At 43.3% G+C, this 18484-nt stretch overlaps 1 protein-coding gene across 3 annotated transcripts in view; it reads left to right on the forward strand.

Moving 5' to 3' along the window:
• The window catches only part of trit1 (tRNA isopentenyltransferase 1), a 38147-nt gene extending 22320 nt beyond the window's left edge, over window positions 1-15827 (forward strand). For all 3 annotated transcript variants that reach the window (XM_072370943.1, XM_072370944.1, XM_072370942.1), the window contains 5 exons: window positions 3262-3374; window positions 3516-3593; window positions 14487-14596; window positions 15012-15129; window positions 15414-15827. In XM_072370943.1, coding sequence (XP_072227044.1) covers window positions 3262-3374; window positions 3516-3593; window positions 14487-14596; window positions 15012-15129; window positions 15414-15628 — 634 coding nt within the window. In that variant the 3' untranslated portion in view covers window positions 15629-15827. The remainder of the gene's footprint in view (window positions 1-3261; window positions 3375-3515; window positions 3594-14486; window positions 14597-15011; window positions 15130-15413) is intronic.
• Window positions 15828-18484: the final 2657 nt, after the last annotated feature.

The following is an 18484-nucleotide window of genomic DNA, read 5'->3' on the forward strand; positions in this document are numbered from 1 at the left end:
AAAGCTCTGAAGCTTGTTTTATTTGACCACCTCCTATCATGGCTGCCACTTGGATCCTTTTGGAACATCCTAAAAACGTGTGAGCAGACTTTAAGAGTAAAATTTGCTGCAGTTTCGCTTTAACGTAGGAAATGCTTCTATGGCTTGTGTTCAACCAGGTGAACCAAAAGCCAGTTGATCAGAAGAATGAATTGGATTTGGGTGCAGTTGTATATATATTTTCTACAGAGCAGATGGGTTGATACCAGTCTTTAATGAACAAGCCACTCAGAATTCTCATCCTCCTATCTAAATGAATGATCTGGATATTCAGTCTGGACCCAGACTCCTCTCTTCCAAGAAACCAGGGCAGTGGGAGGGAAGTGAACTCTGCCAAGCGACAGTCCAGTTATTTATTTCTCCCTCCCAGTCTGACAGGTCACTCTGTACTGTGCGCTGTCGTTTCCCAATGGCCCGAAGACCGATTTAGATACAGCCCACACTGCTGCAAGCTCACTTTATGTGGGAAGGCTGTTTCTTTAGGATGTCAAGTGATTATTAATAATCTCAGAGAGAAGCCCCCCCTCTACATACAATCTTAGCTCTGACAGCAGAAAAAGGTGATCTTTGCTTATGACTTAGAGGAATTTTGACCCAACATTTAACTGACATTCTGGCGGATGTGGAACAAATTACATGCAGCACATCGCTGTCTGTTTGGGAGTTAACTTTAACATGATCAAATTAATATTCTGTCCTCCACATGATAACCAACTTCTGCTTGACATTTTCTTAACAGCAGCCGCATGATCAGTAGTATACTGAAGCAGTGTCACTCTTCCAGTGGTATGTGGGGATATCTCTGGGTTACATGATTCAGACGGATGATGGGTTTTATCTTTTGAGTGTGCTTCAAAGCAAACAACTGACCTCCTCAGTTTGCTCCATGGCAGCTCTCTCTGATTCTTTCAAGGCCGCCACTGTTGATATGAATTTTTCCATATCGTCCATGTCTGAAAATATGAAAGTTTACCAGACCCAGTCGGGCTTTATCAGGATTGTGTCATTGACTCGTTAGATGCATTCGTGCGGGATGGGGAGTAAGCGTCTCGACCAGAAGCACAGCTTTGGTTTGTCTGCTTACTCCAGTCGAAACTAAAAACCGCCCGTGTGGCGCGGCTGCCTAAAGGAGACGAGAAAACGACCTTCTGATTCTGCTGTGGGCTTCGGCCTGTGATTGTTGACAGAGTGGAAATTGCATTAAAATAATCAACAGCTTTGTTTTGATATTTTCTGGCTGGCGAAGCAGAAACGCAGACATCGGTGTTCGACCTTTGAAAACAAGACATTAGAAATTTCTATCTCCGTTTCTGCGCCGCACCGTTAAAAAAAAAATGAGCATTTTCAAGCTAAAGGAATCCCAGTAATGGTCCTTGAATTCCAGCTTAACGGGCAAGAAGGAAAGTGCCATGATTGACATTTCTACTTGCAAGCAGGCAGGAATCGATTCAGCAAGTGTTATTTTTACTTTTCGCAACAAGCACTTTCTTTGGCAAGGACAAATTGTCTGTTATCTCCTCCAGGACATTTTTAAATTGAGTTGCAGCAGCTTCCTACTGAACATATGCTGCAGCACAAGACAGAAATTGTATTAAATTGGAATATTAGTTTTCTTTTGTTTGCTTTGTATATCCTTCCTGTCGCTCCCCCTCTTGTTTTCAACTTGAAGGACCTAGAAAGTACAGGAATCCAACGTATTCCCACTGGAACCAAATTTAACGAGTACGACTACAGTTTTGCAGTTCAACGGAATTTTCAAGGAAGCAGTTTTTTTTTTCTTGAAGGATTTCTGGATGCTTCTTGAAATATATGGACTGTAAATATGTGTTTGAGCTTCAGCTGAAACAGATATGGCAACGCAGCTGCGTGGGTCTCTTTTGGCAGTCCGTGTTGGTAGTGTGTGTGTGTGTGTGTGTGTGTGTGTGTGTGTGTGTGTGTGAGATATGGGGTGTGGCTGCGGGGAGTTGATGCATTGGTGGAATGATGCCCAGGAAGCTGCTGGTTCCCTTATTTTGTCCCTCCTTTCTATCATCACCCCATCCCACCTCATCAGCCAGCCTCCTCCTACTCTTCTCTCTGTCTCTCTCTCTCTCTCCATCCTCTTCCCTCCTCCTCATCCTCTCTCCTTCCATCTCTGACACTATTGCCCTCTCAGCAATCTGATCATCCATGCACTTTACCCCCCCCACTTCCCTCTTTCTGTGTCTGTCTTTCTCTCCTTTACCCTCATGTCTTCCATCCCCCGGCTGGCTGCTGTGCCCAGACATCAAGGTCAGATCTCTTTCTCCCTCCCTCTGTCTTTCTTTTCCACCCTCCATTGACTCTACATTTCCTGTGCTCTGTCGCTATTCTCAAATTTCTGTCTCTGCCCGTCGAGCCAAATTCAATTTTATTTCCTCTTCTTTTATAAGTACAGAAATGAAGGATTAATTAAGGAGCATTTTTTTAGGGCGTTGTTGTTATAAAGTCGGCGTTGCCACATTATTCTCACCTTCCTACTTTCCATGTTGAGTGGGATGAGGTCATTTGGTCATTTTTCTTAACTGTTGGCTACATTTAGGTTAAAGAATTACCAAACCAAGCAGCTTACTGTGCAGAGGGGGATTCTGCAGTATTATCGGGGAAATGTAATGAAAATTGAACAGATGTTAACCTACAAATCAAAGAACAAACAGTCACTTCTTATGATGATGCTTAGGTGGCGTTTTTACCCGCTGATCCTGGCCTGGCGCTGAACGCTGCTTCTGATTTTTACTCTTATAACTGAGTTTTTAGCTTCTTTAAGCCTCAAACAAATTTGACATTGTCCTGGAAGTTCCCCTTTTCACATGTTAAATGTACAACTTTCCAGCTCATCCGTGGCATTTATGATTTTATTGCTCGTTTGTGGCTGAACAAAACGTAGACAGCAGCTTGACGAAGATGTTCCACATGTACTGTCTACCAGTAAGACTCCGCTCCAAACTTGCATCACCCCCGTCAGCCCACTGAGTTTTAGCACCTGTGGGTCCTTGTGTCTGATGCTTTGAGATTTTGTTTTTTGTTCTTCATGTCAGTCTGTATCTTTGTCCCTCGAAGGGCTCTGCCTGATGTTCTGCATGCAAGTGGGGAAAGAGTTGAGGAGGAGGAAAAGGTGAAATGAATCGCCACTGGGGTCTCTATGAATGTCACCATGAAGACAGAAACTTTTTTCTGTTGACGGACAATGTTTCCTTTCCACAGTCAAGACTATCAACATGGGATTTTCCAGTCCATCGGTTTTAAGGAGTTCCACGACTACCTGACTGCCCCTGAAAGCAGCACTCCGCAGGAGAAAGACGCACTAAGAGACAAAGGTCAGACAAATACCTGCCCAAAGTCTCTCAGCTGGCTTTGGCTTCTCTGGCTGGGTGATCATCCAGAGGATTTGATGAAAGGATCTTTTTCTTCTGTCTCTTTTCCATCCATATCTAGTTACCCCGTTTAACTCTTTCCAGGTATAGAAGCTTTGAAGATTGCTACAAAGCGTTACGCCCGCAAACAGAATAAATGGGTCCGTAACCGCTTCCTTAAACGTGAGTACCCTTCACCCAGCTCATGCAGGCTGTGTGTGTGTGCTTCTGTGTATGTGTGTTTGTCCTTCAGAGCCCATTTTCGTCGCAATCAGCACTCTCTTTAACAAGATGAGATTCAGGCGCTTCATTAGACGCACAATAAGCCTCTGAGCCACTGTATTGTGTTCCAGGGTACAGAGGGTGTGTGTGTAGTCACATGTCACCTTGTTGTCTTTTTTTGTTTTTCGGTTGTTTTTTCTTAAGATTTGAACCTGCCATTTTTTTATCTAAAAAGGTTGCTTCGTGTCGCTCCAACTTTTCTTTGTTTTGTGCAAGATGGCTTCAATCGCTGCAGGTCTTTTAGGGGAGCAGTTCAACATCAAATATACTTTTTATTAGAAAGCTGCCATCGCAGTCATTTCTGCGAATAAAGATATGAAGCGTCAGCGAGGCAATAAATGCTGGAAGTGGAGAGAGGAATGTGCAGTTTGCTTCTTTTGGAAAGAAATCGTATTAAAGATCAGTAATTAATATTAGCTTAGTCTCATTAGGTTAGCCATGTCTAAAAGATGAGCTTTCTGGATTGATGTTTCCCGTGCTTCAACTCTGTATTAAGCTGCGTTAGCCATTTTCCAGCTGTAGTCTCCTGCTTTTGTAAGAAATATATAGTTTTAATGCCCTTTTTTAAGTTTCTTTTGTATCAAGAACGTAGGCATGAGAAACAGCATTATGGTTTAGAATAATTTGATGCAGTTTTAAGTGGAAATCAGCAGATTATCTTATTAAGTAGGAAATTTGATTGTGTGCAGCATGCGGAAGCTGCTGTGATGCAGCACGGGGGATAAAGTTTCATCATCCATCCTCACTGCACACCTGCAGCTCAGACCTTTCACTGTGTTTTCTCAGCACCGAGTCCCTTAAATGCTCTCAAATGCATAGAAATAAACCGCAGTGTTTCGTTCCCTGCCAAATAAGCTGCTGGGTGCAACATGAACAAATGTGCCTTTCACAGTCCAATATTAACCAGTGTTTGGAAGGTAGTGGAACCTCAGTGTGTTTTATGGAATAAGTAAAGAGGCCGAGTGCGTTTCCCTTTCCCAAAACAGAACCTGGCGTCTCTATCCCACCTGCAGCATGCCCTTCAGTAACCCTGCCTCCTAATCCTGTTAGGCCCAAGTGGCTTAAGGCCACGCTAGGCCCTAAACCTCAATACCCCTCTTTCTGAGCGCCCGCCTACACGGTGCACTCACCATATGGTCTTCACCACATTTGCGTGTGTGGCTCTGTGGCTGCTGTTTTACATACACGGTAATCTGTCTGGAGTTGTCTGTGTTTTGCACAGGCTTGTGTTTTTGACTGCGAGTTGTGTCTCCCATAGAGCCTCCCTCGAAGATTAACTCCGTTCAGAGGAGTCTGTAACATCAGGTCTCACAGTGCAAGTGGCTGCAGATTGAATCAGCTCTGTGCAATCACTGAAACCTTTGTTCCGTTAAAGCTTCTGGGAAATGATTTCTGCAGTTTTTCAATGTGTTTGCATCTGATAGTTTTTTTCTTTTCCGAAATGATGGCGAGTTACAACAAAAATGACCTCCTTTGAGTCGGACCCAGTCATGAAAATTAGACCCATTTGTTATTGGTGCTTGCGTTTTACTTTAGGTATCACTGAGACATGAAAACATGATCCAGGACAGCCAGCTGAAGTAACAGATGCATGATTTGAAGGATTTTTACAGATATCATGGTAAAGTATTTGGAGAGTTTCCCTTTTTTTCAGTCGCCTGATAAATGGCATGAGGAGAAGGCCTTGATGTTAGTAGGTAATCTGCTTGGAATGTGCACTTGCACATTATTATGCCACCACATGGCCTTGCAGGCTGACTTGAAGCAAATGCTGAGCTATGAGAAACTTTATTGCCGGCTGTTTTGGAAATCTTTTAAACAATCCTATTTTTCTACCCTCAATAATGACGCTTGTATTAGTCTGTTCCCCAAATCTCTACTACTAAAGGGGATGTATCAGTGTGCTGTCGCGTCGTATCAAAATGTGAAAATAGCATCCAGGGTGACTGAGACAGGTTTATACCTTTTTTAAAGGTTGCAGTAGGAAAATTGCAGTAATATCTTTTCATGATGTCGTTCAGTGTCAGAGTCTTTAAGGATTTTCCGAGGGACGCTGGTTCTCATGTCCATCCCTGGCGGGGTTGTCTTAACCCTTGCACAACCCAGCTTTCTTCTCCATTTACTCTCGGTGTGACTGCTGACCTCTTTTCTGTTTAGTCTGAGCCCCACACGCACTCACTCAGATGCCGGCAGGCCTCAGCTGAGCGGGCTAATCTCTTGAAGCATTACAGGGCTTCGGAGAATTTGCCATGACCACACAAACTTGGGCAACAGGGTCACTGGGATGTATACCAACACAAGCGAACGGAGGCCAGTGCGTTGAAGAGAACGACGAACTGCAAGTGACGGACAGAGCCTCAGTTGAACAAGCACAATGAAGTCGGTTTGAGAGGCTGGGCAATGGCCTGAATATTGACTTTACTTGTTAATACACCGGAAAAGGTGGAATCACATGCCTCAAAGGGACAGATTGACCCCAGTTTTAGAGCTCAATCATTCATGGGGCTGTAATCAACCAAAGAAATTCTTTTGGTCGACTGAAACCCTGAAATTTCTACTAAAAATCGACTAATCGGGAAGGGGGGGCAAACTCGACTCGGACGGCTCTGACAGCATTTTGCATCACGTGCAACTGCACAATATAATAGCCCATGATTACCAAAACTATACTGGTATCAGCACAAGAAGACAACTAAACACAAAAGGCAATTCAGGGAAAATAATCTTTATTAAACATCCCAGATCGGGACAAGTGCAAACGAAATAAAGCTGATAGAGGAGGCTTAACATCCAGCATGGTCTGGCTGTATCTAAGGGATGCTGCCGTTGTTGCGGGCGGGTGCGCCTGCAGTTATAAAACGAATGAATGATTATTTGACCAAAATATTGAAATATGTTTAATATGATATTAATTGCCTATAATATTGAAATATTAAGTTTTTTTTACAGGATATTCTGTGTTTGTAGGCGAGCTGTGATATGCAAACTGTTGTTTGCAAATTTTGCATTTGACTTTTTTCCCGCCATCTGTTTTGGTAGAGGAGGACTCACTGTAAATTAAATAAAATATTCAGCAAACCACCGGAGGTTGAATACCACGGACGTTCTTCAATCTACCTGTCTCTAACGGGTTGGGCTAATCCAAAATAGTGAAAACAAGGGGGGTGTTCTCTGAAGACAGGCTGTTGCCTGTGAAACAGAGGTGCTCTGAAAACGCCCCCATTAGCACTTGGTACTGTCTTCCTGATGAAATTAACCACAGACTGTATGATATTAACACAGCAAAAAAATCGACCAATCAGAATTTTGGTCGACCCAGAACGTATCGACCAATAAGTCGACCAGTCGAATCGGACTTTACAGCCCTGATCGTTCAGCAGCAACTGTCAGAGAAGCGGCATCCAGTCTTAAATACTTTTCAGCGGGATAAGTAGTTCCAGACAGACTCAACTTTAGTTGCTGCAGGGATTTAAACACCAGGTCAGCCAACTCAAATGAAATCAAGCTTAAAGTGACTTAGCTTAAGTACATATGTAAGTTTGCTGTACACATACAACACAATGTTTGTGTGTGTGTGTTTTATAGACATTTGTCATAATTATCCTTAAAGAAAATGTTAATCTAATTGATTTTATTAAGTGCTGCTTTTTAAGCGAGGAACGCCATCAACTTAAAGGGATTAAACTCCCCATAGACCTGCACACAAGCCACACACTACACCCCACCCGTAACCAAGATACACAGGTGTAGTTTGACTTGTGAGTGTTAAGTAACGGAGCTGCAGGCATCTTTTATTCAAAAGAGTAAGTGAATGAGTGGAGGATGGATGGATGAAGGGAGACAGAAAGAGAAACGGCACATGGATAGCTGGGCAGACGGAGGGTGGAGGTAATCTGACTCAGCTGAGGCAACAGGTGTGGAGCGAGTTTACACTCTCGACTTCTAGCAAGTGCGAAGCTTTTGTGAGCAGACACATATACGCTCAAATGCGGCCTCACCCCCTGTGAAGATAAAGTCGTGCCAAGAGTTCTGTGTGACCTCTACTCAGAGGAGAAAGTCTGGAGAAATGGAGAGGAGCATGTTTAAGTGGGTGATAGGAACAGTATGTTTCTATTTGTAGTTTTAGTGGACATGTCAAACCCTGAAATAAAAATCTAAAGAGGGACTTTCCACAGGCTGAGGTGGAAAAGCTGATATGTAAAGGAAGAGATGACACATTTTCACTCCAGCAAAGCAGGTGTATCATTGGGGAATAAGACTTTAGCATCTTGGTTCGTGTACAGACGAGGGCCTGTGTTGCACATCAACCTTGTCTATCTTCCAGTGGCTCGTTAAAAAACACTGCAAGGCACCTGAATCAGAAGAGCCAGCCTAGTTTATTACAAAATTTACCATGGTGAGAAGCTGCAATGAACTGTCAGGATAGTATCTATTAATAGAGGTTTGTAATCAGTAGCTGTGTTTAAATTGATATGTTTGATACACATTTTTAAGCTCTGAGAAATAAAGGTGAATTAAATCAGTAAAAATAGAAATTACTTAAATCAAAACTTCCACTGTGTGAAAAGGAAGGTTTATTGCTCATTTGAAGAGTTTTTTTGCCTCTTTTTAGGAAAATTGAGTGCTTATTATGGCAAATGGAAAGAGTTTTGCAGAAGTCTCTTCCTCGACCTGATAAAGCTCAAAATGAGGTGACTCACCAGCTATTTCCAGTCTGATCTGGTAAAGGATAAACTCACACGACTGACCAGTATGAGATAACATCTCAGATATTCCTCAAAATCAAAGTATTTTCTGAAGAAGTAGTCTCTTCATTGACTTCTTGTAGATGTCCCCTGCAGTTGTTGTTTCTTTACTTCCTCCAGGTTCACTTCCAATTTGGACAACTATTTCTTCTACTGAAGTAAAACCACAAGCAGCCTTTACTGCTGCCCTCTGGCAACGCTGTGCCGCCCCGTTCTTGTTTTTCTTCTCCCTTTAAACGAATCTGCTAAACATGTCTGATTCACATCCCTTTTTTGCGGCTTTTCAAAAGATCGCTTCAGATCAACTGCACCAGTGAATGAAAACCCTGCTAGAGGGGCACGTTTAAGCATGGCTGGGTTGCGTGTGCGAAACGGTCATCGAATAAAACATTCCGTAACATATTAGCTGGAAAACAGAATGCCAGTTACAGTTAAGCTTTCACTAGCTATATCATATGTGTTTGTAAGTGCTGACCTGGGGATTTCTTATCCAGATTTCTGCTGGTCACACCTGGTACTCAGAATTGAATGATATATAATATATTCTCTATTTACTCTGTTTGCTACCAAATCTACCAAACTGCAACATTAATGGCGTCATTAATCTGTTTATGCTATATCATTCAGACATGGTTCATTTTGATATTAATGTTCCACGTGGCTTCATTCAGTCATACCTTATGACAGTGATCGACTGCGAGAGCCGAGAGGTACATCAAGTCCATTTACCAAAGTGTTTATTGAGTTTTTAGAGAGTCTTCTTAGATGTTCTATCCCCATGACTATTTTTATTAGAAGTCAAACCTGCTGTGGTCATACAAAACAGATATTGGAACGAGAAAGTTCAGCTTTTCTACTCGTTTAAGCTTGCCGAGCATCCGGTGTTACCAAAGGGCTTTTCTGGCTTCTTTCCTGCAAGAATTTTATGGGACGCACAATCTTCCCTGTCATCCCCGTGCTTTCGACTGTGAGAGAGGAGAAACTGCTGCTCAGCACCACCGAATAACTCTGCAGTGAACATTCAGGGGTTTTGTAGTTTGTGTTACCTTGGCTGTGTTGCGGGGGCGGAGGGGATCGGTCTGTCAGATTGCTCTTAACAGCTGCTCATAAGCCATATTAAGACGGGCCGCTATTGTGCGTGCCCTTATGTTGATGTAGCTGCAGCAGATCCGACGTGTGCAGTCTTGAAGCTAATATGTAAATGTTAGTCAGTAAGACCGAGTTATATTGCCATAACACATTGTATGTGAAATTATTGAGGTGCTTATTGATGCTGCTGTGTTTAAATAAGTGATGGAGCATTAAAAATACAAATAATGTATGTAGGACATAAATTGTTAGACTGAAAAATCCAAATAAATCCAATTTCTGTGTAGCCAAACAAATCTACAGGTTCATATGTGCAACAAATAAACAGATACTCTTAACTTACCACAGTTGGTATTGAACAACAGATAAAACGCAGGAGGTGAGGATAACAAAAAGTGGAAGAGGAACTACAGGAAGGAGGAAGGAGGTCGTTCAGCGAATAGGGACAGCTGTCGTGCTCCGGTGTGGACGACAGCAAATGAAGCACAGCTGGGCCAGGGGACACAGAACTAAGGGTGCTGTTGGAGGTTTTATAGCAAAGCACACACAGGCGCTCGTCCTCACTCAGCAAACACGGCACAGCAAATGACTCTTGGCCCGTTTGTTGCAACAGGTGGACTACTGTTTCAACACACAATGCATGCACACTCGACACTGGCAAGCAGCTGCCCAGCGACAGATTATTCTCCTCCTTGTTGGCAAAGTGATCTCCCCTGTGTGCTTGAAAGGCAATGCTCAGTTTGTGGTGTGTGTATGTGTGTGGGTCAAGGCTTTACTCATGTTATGGGGACCTAGAGCTGTTTGCAGGCACAGTATGAGCTCGTGTCCTTCTAATGGAAAAGAAAAGCAAGCCCCCACAATGTTAATCATTACATATTTAGGTGAAGGCACATTACAGTTAGGCTTAGACGAGTGGTAGTTTGGGTTATGTTTTGACTAAGTCTGTAAGGAAGTACTATGAGTCAGTGTAATGTCCTCTGAAGTCAACTGTTTGTGCGAGTGAGTGTGTGTGTGTGTGTGTGTGTGTGTGTGTGTGTGCAGACCAACACCTTGTCCTTTGTCCCTGCAGCATTTCTTATCAACCCTCATTCAACACATAGGGGATCAGCAGAGTTGAATTTCACCAGATCTCACACAGGAACAGTCAATGGGGGATCCATCCAGCATCTGGCAACCCACCATACAGTCTCCCCATTGTTTTTTTTTTTTGTTGTTTTTTACCACCACTCCACTCTTCCCAGTGGGACATTGGTGACTGCAAAAGGGGAATTGTGGGAGGGGTGGCAGTGTTCAGAAAGATAAAAGAACAAAGTAAGGAAGTGGTGGCAACAAGAGGACATAGGGTGGTGGCGGGTGATCTAAAGTTTTCTTCTTTCTTTTTTTTTTGGTGTATTAAAAAGATCTCCAACCCCACCTCTGGCACAGGTATGCCAGCTGACGCTCGGCACCACCTGCCCGCTATTGTGCCACAAACACAAAAGAGCCCACTTGTGACTCACAAAGAAACTGAAACGCAGTAACCATGCAAGTGAAATCTGAAGCTGTGATTAACAGTAACTGCTGTTTTTAAAACACACACACTGACAAACGGAGGAGTTTGGGGCTAAATTAAACGCAGAAAAACTCACGCTGCGAGGCTAAATGATGCAGGCGCAAAGTGTTAAATTGCCATTTGTTTACTCTCCTTTTACTCCTTTGGTTGGCTATTCAAGTAAGCACAGCTGGCGCTGAGGTGAATAGAAGGAACTACATTGCATGTTTAAGTGGTTCAATGTACATTAAACCCACAAAATGCAAATTTAAACCAGAAACAGCTGAAATGTGGCTTGTGCCAAAAGTCAGTCCTGCATTTAAGCTTGCGGCTGTGGGGGTTTGGTTCTGTGAGGACTCATTGTTCCCAAGCGCACTCTTTTCTTCTGACAAAGTCGGTACTTTTAGTTCTACAGAAGACCAGTTTGCACTCTGCGTTCCTCTGTAATAATGGAGGCCTAGACAGTTCCCAGTGGAGTTGGAAACACCAGTCTGTAGGTTGTCTACTGCCCTCAGATCCACACTTCAGTCTGTGTTGAAAGGATTAAGCCATAATTGAGTTGGCAAACAGAACTTTAAAGGTTAATGAGATTAATTTACATAAGAATGTGCTTAAAGGTGGGGTTGGTGAGTCTGGAGGAAGATTGATCATATTTGAACTCAACAGACAAATAAACACACCCCTGTTTTAAGTGCTTCTTCAGAAGTTTTGTCCTCAGTCCATTGAGGAGCAGACAACACCTCCCGCAAACAGAATGTGTTGACAAAAAGAGCTACATTTCAGTCTTGTTCGGTGTGGAAGTGGCCTTCTTTATTTCACGTAGCAGAAGCAAATATCACACATTATGGATTTTTTTTATTACATAAAACGGCATCAAACAAATGACGTGCAAACAAATGCAGCACCTAAAACACAATGGTGACATTCATTCATTTAGAAGTCCATCCATCCATTTTCTATACCCGCTTAATCCAATTCAGAGGAAGAGGGGGGGCTATCCCAGCTGCCATTAGGCCAGAGGCGGGGACAAGTCGCCCATCCATCCCAGCCTCACTTAGAAGTGTTTGACTGTTTTAGAAACTACAGCGACCGTCGTAACGACTGAAGGTTTGCACCCAAGGTAGCTCGGAGTGTTTAGACACAAATATAAAAGAAATGCGGGGAGATGCAGAAAGTTTCAGTGCCAGTGTGTTGCAAAATTCCTTCTAAGTTCCCTTAGTGATTTAGAAATTGATATCTTATAATAACATAGTTTTACTGCGCACTCCTCCCGCAAATACTTGTGTCCTCCTCAAAGCAACCTATCCCAACTTTGTTTTTGTTTGTCAGTTTATTCATGTATTTATTTAGGCTGGCAAATGACAAAGCAATATTGCAAAATTTATTCAATTCCACAGTGCAAAACTTGGCAAATCCCTTGGCTTGATTCATTTAAAACCACTCCTTCCAAGATGTTGCGAGATGTGACTTTGTTACAACGGGCCAAATCATATCACGTGTTGTAACTACGCACCTTTTGTTGATGTTTTTGTAATGGATGGTAAATGGACTTGTACTTGTATAGCGCTTTTCTAGTCTAGCTGACCACTCAAAGCGCTTCACTACATGCCGCATTCAGCCCTCTCACACACATTCATACAGCACATCTTAAGATTCATAACTACGTGCTTTTCTAAACATTCATACACACATTCATACCCCCCAATGATGCACTGGGGGTGTATCGTGGGGTTCAGTGTCTTGCCCAAGGACGCTTCGACATGTAGCCCAGGGAAACCAGAGTCGAACCACCGACCTTCCGATTGGTGGGCAACTGCTCTTCCTCCTGAGCTACAGCCGCCCACTTGTGACTTCCCACAATGCACGGTGACAGGATAACATCCTGCTCTGTACTTTAACTTGAGTCATCGTGACATGACGAGCGATTTACCTTAGTGTGTAAAAATGACACGCAAAAGTGTCCCTTAAATGGTGTCCTATTTATATTAACTGAAATTAGATTCTTCCTCCCTGGCTCTGACGCATTTGCTCAGCACTAAACCTCTTCTGTAGATGGTGACTATGGCTTTATACGGGGATATTTTTTTCTTTTTAAGAGGGGTTGTGTATAGTATTTATGAGACGTCAGTGTCTTACCTTCAGCAGCTAGTGTGGTTTCAGGTTGGAAAATCGGATGGTTTCCTGATAGGTGAGCTAAAGTTAAAAGCTACTGAGAAGGGAGACACCAAAATAACTTAAAACTCAAATATTTCTTTGTGAATCGAGCAAACGCCGTATTGTGGATTTTTACACCGCTTCACTTCTGCGTCAGACAGCTCCATGGACTGAATCAATCATCCTTGTAGCAAAAAGGTCCTTGGTCCCTTCAGAAATGGCTCAGGTTTGCTCTTTCGGTGGCAGCTCATGTGTCTAACCTGCAAACTACTGGATAAGCTACTACCTTTGCTGGGCTTCAGCACCCTGAGGTCAGCAACCCAAGGGATTGGGATGGAAAGGTCGGGTAATGTTGGCAACTCTGTGGCCTCATCATTGCGCTGTGGACAGACAATCTGTCTACATAAAATCATGCCTGAACTATTATTTGGGGAGGGAATCTAAATGTGCTAGATTTCAGTTTATTTGTGCCTGCAGCGGTGTTACCAAGGTGAGTGGTTATGTTTAGGTTTTCATAATGATTGTCCAAATAATCCAGGAGCGAACCATAATCTGTCTAAATTCATACCTCCAGTTGATACCTGGTTGTATTTGTTGCGACCGTCTCAGTTGGTGCAGGGCAGTGGCTCTTCAGACGGTCACTGACAGACACGCAGAGAGACAAGCAAGACAGGGGCTGGTGCTGCTGTTTAGTGCTGAGGCCTGGCCTGGAGACTGCTGATCGGTGCAGAATAGAAACACGGGGGAGGAAGAGTCAGACAGCGAGAGATGGCGAGTGAGTGAAAGCCGAAGCGAGACTGATGGCGAGAGAAAGAGATGGTGCACTAGAGAGAAGGATGGGAGGAAGGAGGGAGAGACATTATCGAGCCAGTGTGAGTCAGCAGGTTGACGGAGCTTCAGGGTGCGGCTGCAGCACATCACTGCTCCTGCACATTTCCTGCCAGTTTGTACCGGTCCAGTCCAACCAGCTGGAGCCTGTTTCCTGTTGCAGGTAGAATAGGCTGGGGCAGGTCACATATAGTATTATGTGAGCATCTAATAGATCTACATCTAATAGAATGCAATTATTTCAGGACATTTTGGGTGTAAAATGAACATGTTTGCTGTGAGTAAGCCCATTATACAGATACCTCGGCACAGATGTCACAGGCTTTTCAACTATCCAATAGAAATAAGTTGTGAGAACGGCTAAATATCAGCCCTGAAGAGCTTGGTGTTAATGGCTGCCTATGTTGGCATTTTAAAATTGATATTTTGTTCTGAATGTGTTTGTAGGGCCTGGGGACAGCATCCCAGCAGTGTATGGCCTGGATGTGACGGATGTGTCGAGGTGGGAGGAGACGGTGCTGAACCCTGCACTGCAGATACTGGACAGTCTCAGTAAGGTGGGGCCTCAGTAGTCTAAAAGTGGCAGCTTCCTTTCAGCTGTTTCATCAGTTCCTTGGTATCTGAGTAACAGAACTTTCTTCTGGACTCCCTTTTTTTTCCTTCATCAGTGTCTTTTCATAGCTTACTCTGTTTTCGCTCTTCTTTCCTATCTTCTTTTCACCACCGGTTTAGCTGTTCCTTTAATCTGAATTTATTCCTTTTTTTCCTACTTGCAAATTTGGCTCCTTCCTTGTTTCCTTGTCTTTTTTTTTGCCTTTTTGATTCACTGCCATTATGCAATATATATATTTTTCTTTTGCTCCCTAATTTCTTCGTATTTATTTCTTTATTTACAGTTATTTCTTTTCTCTAACTCCTCATTTAGCAACTCAAAAAAACTTGATTCCCAACTTTGTTGCGTCCTGTTATCAGGGCGAGGAGCCAGCGACTGCACCAATCAGAGCACTGGGGGCGACGCAGAGAAACAAAAGGAGCCACCATACCTGCGATCTTTGTGACAAAGTGATCATTGGGGACCTGGAGTGGACGGGTGAGGCTGCTCACCTACATCAAATAATGACATTTAATCACACTTATTACTAATTATTTACCCATCAAAATATGTAAAACTGCCTCCTGTATTTCAGCTGAAACAGAGACACTGTTCTTAAGCATAAATGTGCTGATAAAACTTCCTCCAAGAAAGCTGGTCACCTCTGGGACAGGCACACAGATTTTGGTTCATGATGTACTTGTATCTTTGAGATTAAAGAGAGCTATCTTATACCAAACGTATCCAGGAGTGATCTGTGTGTGTATCCTCTCTAATTGTAGCTCATCTGAAATCCAAGAAGCATTACTATCACATAAGGAAGAAGAGGAAGTCTGATCCAGGCTGTGACCCACCCCAGAGTGCCCGTGTACCTGCTGTGTCTGCAGAACAGACTTCCTCTGAGGACGCTCCTGTTGCCCTGGGCTGCAGTGAAACCTCCCAGGACTCTTCCAAAGACACCAGGACAACACACAAGGAAGCACCCGAGACGTCTTGAAGGCTGCAGACTTTACTCTACGTCCATATTTGTTCAGGTTTCCATCAGTGTTTAGCACAAATAATAAGTGTTTACTTACGGTCCTTATAGGGCTACTTACAACTTGCACTGATGGATGTTGAAGGACACGTGCGCAGGTCCTTGATGCAGTTCACTTTTGTTCTATATGTTTGGACTTTAAAAGGATGAATTGGATGTTTTGTGGTCTTTTTTTTTTATACATTCTGAGAGTTATTTCTTCTTCTAATTTTTTCTCTATGGTTCTTATTGTTGCCATTGACTAAGAATCTAAAACGATAAATCTCAAGCTTTCAAATTCCTTGCTTGTCTTAAGCTTAGAGTTCAGGTTGTTTTTGATCAATTAAAATCTGTTGTTGGAGTTTTCTCAGCTCACAGGATGTTGTTGCATTTTTATCAAGTGAAAAGTGGACAAAGAGAAGAAAGATCCATAGTTATGGATTTGAGCGGTTTTCACGTGACACGGCGGTAGTTTCATCTTTCTGTCATTCGACCTCTCGCTGGCATGCTCACACAGTACTGAGAACTGTGCTTTGTTTGCCTGCATACAGTTCGCTTTATTGTCATGAAATAGCCTTTTCTTAGGCCGTTAACGACCAGTTGCTTAATTTTCTCTCTGACAGACAACTCGCACCACCCGGTCAGGTGTGTTTTCACAGCAGCTGTTTGTTTATGCAGCGGCGTGTCGTGACCCTTTTAAAACCAAGGTGTGTCAGCCTGTTGTTAAACCACTTGCACAATATCTGGCGTTGCTCCAAGGCCCTCTTTTGGCGCTCCCTTTCCATCCTCTCTCCTGCCACTCTTATACAATTGTTCTGCGTTCTCGGCTGACACTCCATCATCTCTTTCTTTAAGTTTTCAGTCGCAGTCTGAGGGAGTTTCAGACGGGTTCTCTCTGTTCACGTTCAGTTCACAGGCTCCGAGTGTTTAACCTCAGCCGCATGACTAAAAATATTTCCAAGCTATATAATAGGTGGAAGTGTGTGTGTGTGGGTGTGTGCGCGTCCCACATTCTCTCTTTCCAAACTGGGTCAGGCCTTAAGCTTACTGGGAGCTTACCATACAGTATGGGGAGTCACAGCGATAGCAAAGGTCACTGTGCAACTGGTGTCTGGTTTTTACAACCCGTTTTGTTTTTCTTTCCTTCTGTTAGATATTTTTAAGAACCGTTCTGTTTTCTTTTCCCTTCACTGTTTTAAACCAACAAACAGAGAAACAATGAGAGTAATCTTTGTGGAAAAACACTTTTTTTTTTTTTTTTTTTTTCATCCGAAGCTCTTTTTGCATGCGCACATTTTCCTCGGTAACACTACGTGTGCTATGTTCTTATCTTGAGCTCCTCTGCGAGTCTGGCTTGGCACCTCCAGGCACGACTGAATCATTCAACGTTTAAAAAAAAAAATCCCGCCTGCACCATTCGGTGACACAAAGGCCCTTGAACTTTGCATACACATTTTCAGAAGTGGAGAAGTAGGGCAGCCTCTGTGGTCACAAGGCTAATTAGTGCCTTGCGCACCGACATGCATTAGATCATTGATGGACACGCGTACACACACATGCACTAAGTGAATTCCTTAGCTGCTGACAGTGGACATAAAGACTCCACACATCAAATAATTCCCTTCATGACACACTCAACCCCCTCATGGCACACGCATCCTCTTAAAATGGACTTTTCTGCATTCTTCGGTATGTGATGAGATGACTGCTGCCACTGGAGCAGGCATAAATCTCTCCTCTGTGTGTTTGTATGTACGGCTGCATCAGTCAACAAGCCACACCATAATTCACACAGATTCAGCTCAGCAGTTCTGGGTCTCCCTCTCAGTCCAGCCCAGTTCTGCCCTGTAGCCGATCCGATGCTGTAAATGTTCACAGCACAAACTGTCCCACACATGAGGCCAGCGCAGGGGAGCTGCAGCCTGACTTATGTAACACATGCTGCAATCTATAGAGGTTAGTTGTCTGGCTGGTTTGTCTTAGGTTTAGTCTCCGGTGCAGCTTCTATCCCACTTGGGCTGTCATAATACCTGCAAATTAGTAGCATTGTTGTATTTATAGACCACTTGCAATGGGATGCCAAGCAGCTGCCACATTTTCAGCTCACTTTTCTTTTTTCGCAGCTTGATGTGCATGTACTGAAAGCTAAACAGATGAACAATGAAAACAGGAGTATTTAGCCTCGACATCAACAGCCGATCTGCCTTGAACTGGAAATATCAAGGAGACACAAGGGTGTTCTGTCTGCCTGGGCTGTGGATGCAGTCAGTAACGAGGGTTTGGACTTATCCCCTAAAGTATGGAAAACCCTCATTTTGGAAAAATAAATAAACAAATGGTCATACTCTGCAAAATGGGATTCGTAACACAACTGGATCAATTGGCAAGATCACGTGAAGGAAAAAGAAAGAGCCTTTTTATTTCTACAGACAAAGAAGTTCCTCCCCTTGAAGTCCTTCATGTTGCATCACCGTTTTTTTTCCCCCACGTTGGTCTAAAACAAACAAACTCAACACATACTTTTTTTCTTCACGTTTGGAAATGAAGAATGAGGCAGGGGGGTGTTCGGTTGGTTTCATTTTGTAACTTCACATCTAGAAGCCACTACATCCTACAGACTGGACCTTTAAGTGAAATATGCGCAAACGCGGGACACGTGGAATGACCAACTGTCAGGGTCTCTGATAACAAAAAAAGACTGTTCAGATACAGATCTGAATGAGAGACAAACCACAAGACCTGTCAGCAGGAAAGAGTGCGAGTGTTTTCTGTCACCCGTTGTAGGCTGTCCACCCAAAAAATCCACTTGTTGATTTGTGCTCCCTGAACATTGGGCAG

The sequence above is a fragment of the Leuresthes tenuis genome, unplaced genomic scaffold (genome assembly GCF_036924035.1).
Source record: "Leuresthes tenuis unplaced genomic scaffold, fLeuTen1.0.hap1 SCAF_18, whole genome shotgun sequence".
NCBI classification, from domain to species: domain Eukaryota; kingdom Metazoa; phylum Chordata; class Actinopteri; order Atheriniformes; family Atherinopsidae; genus Leuresthes; species Leuresthes tenuis.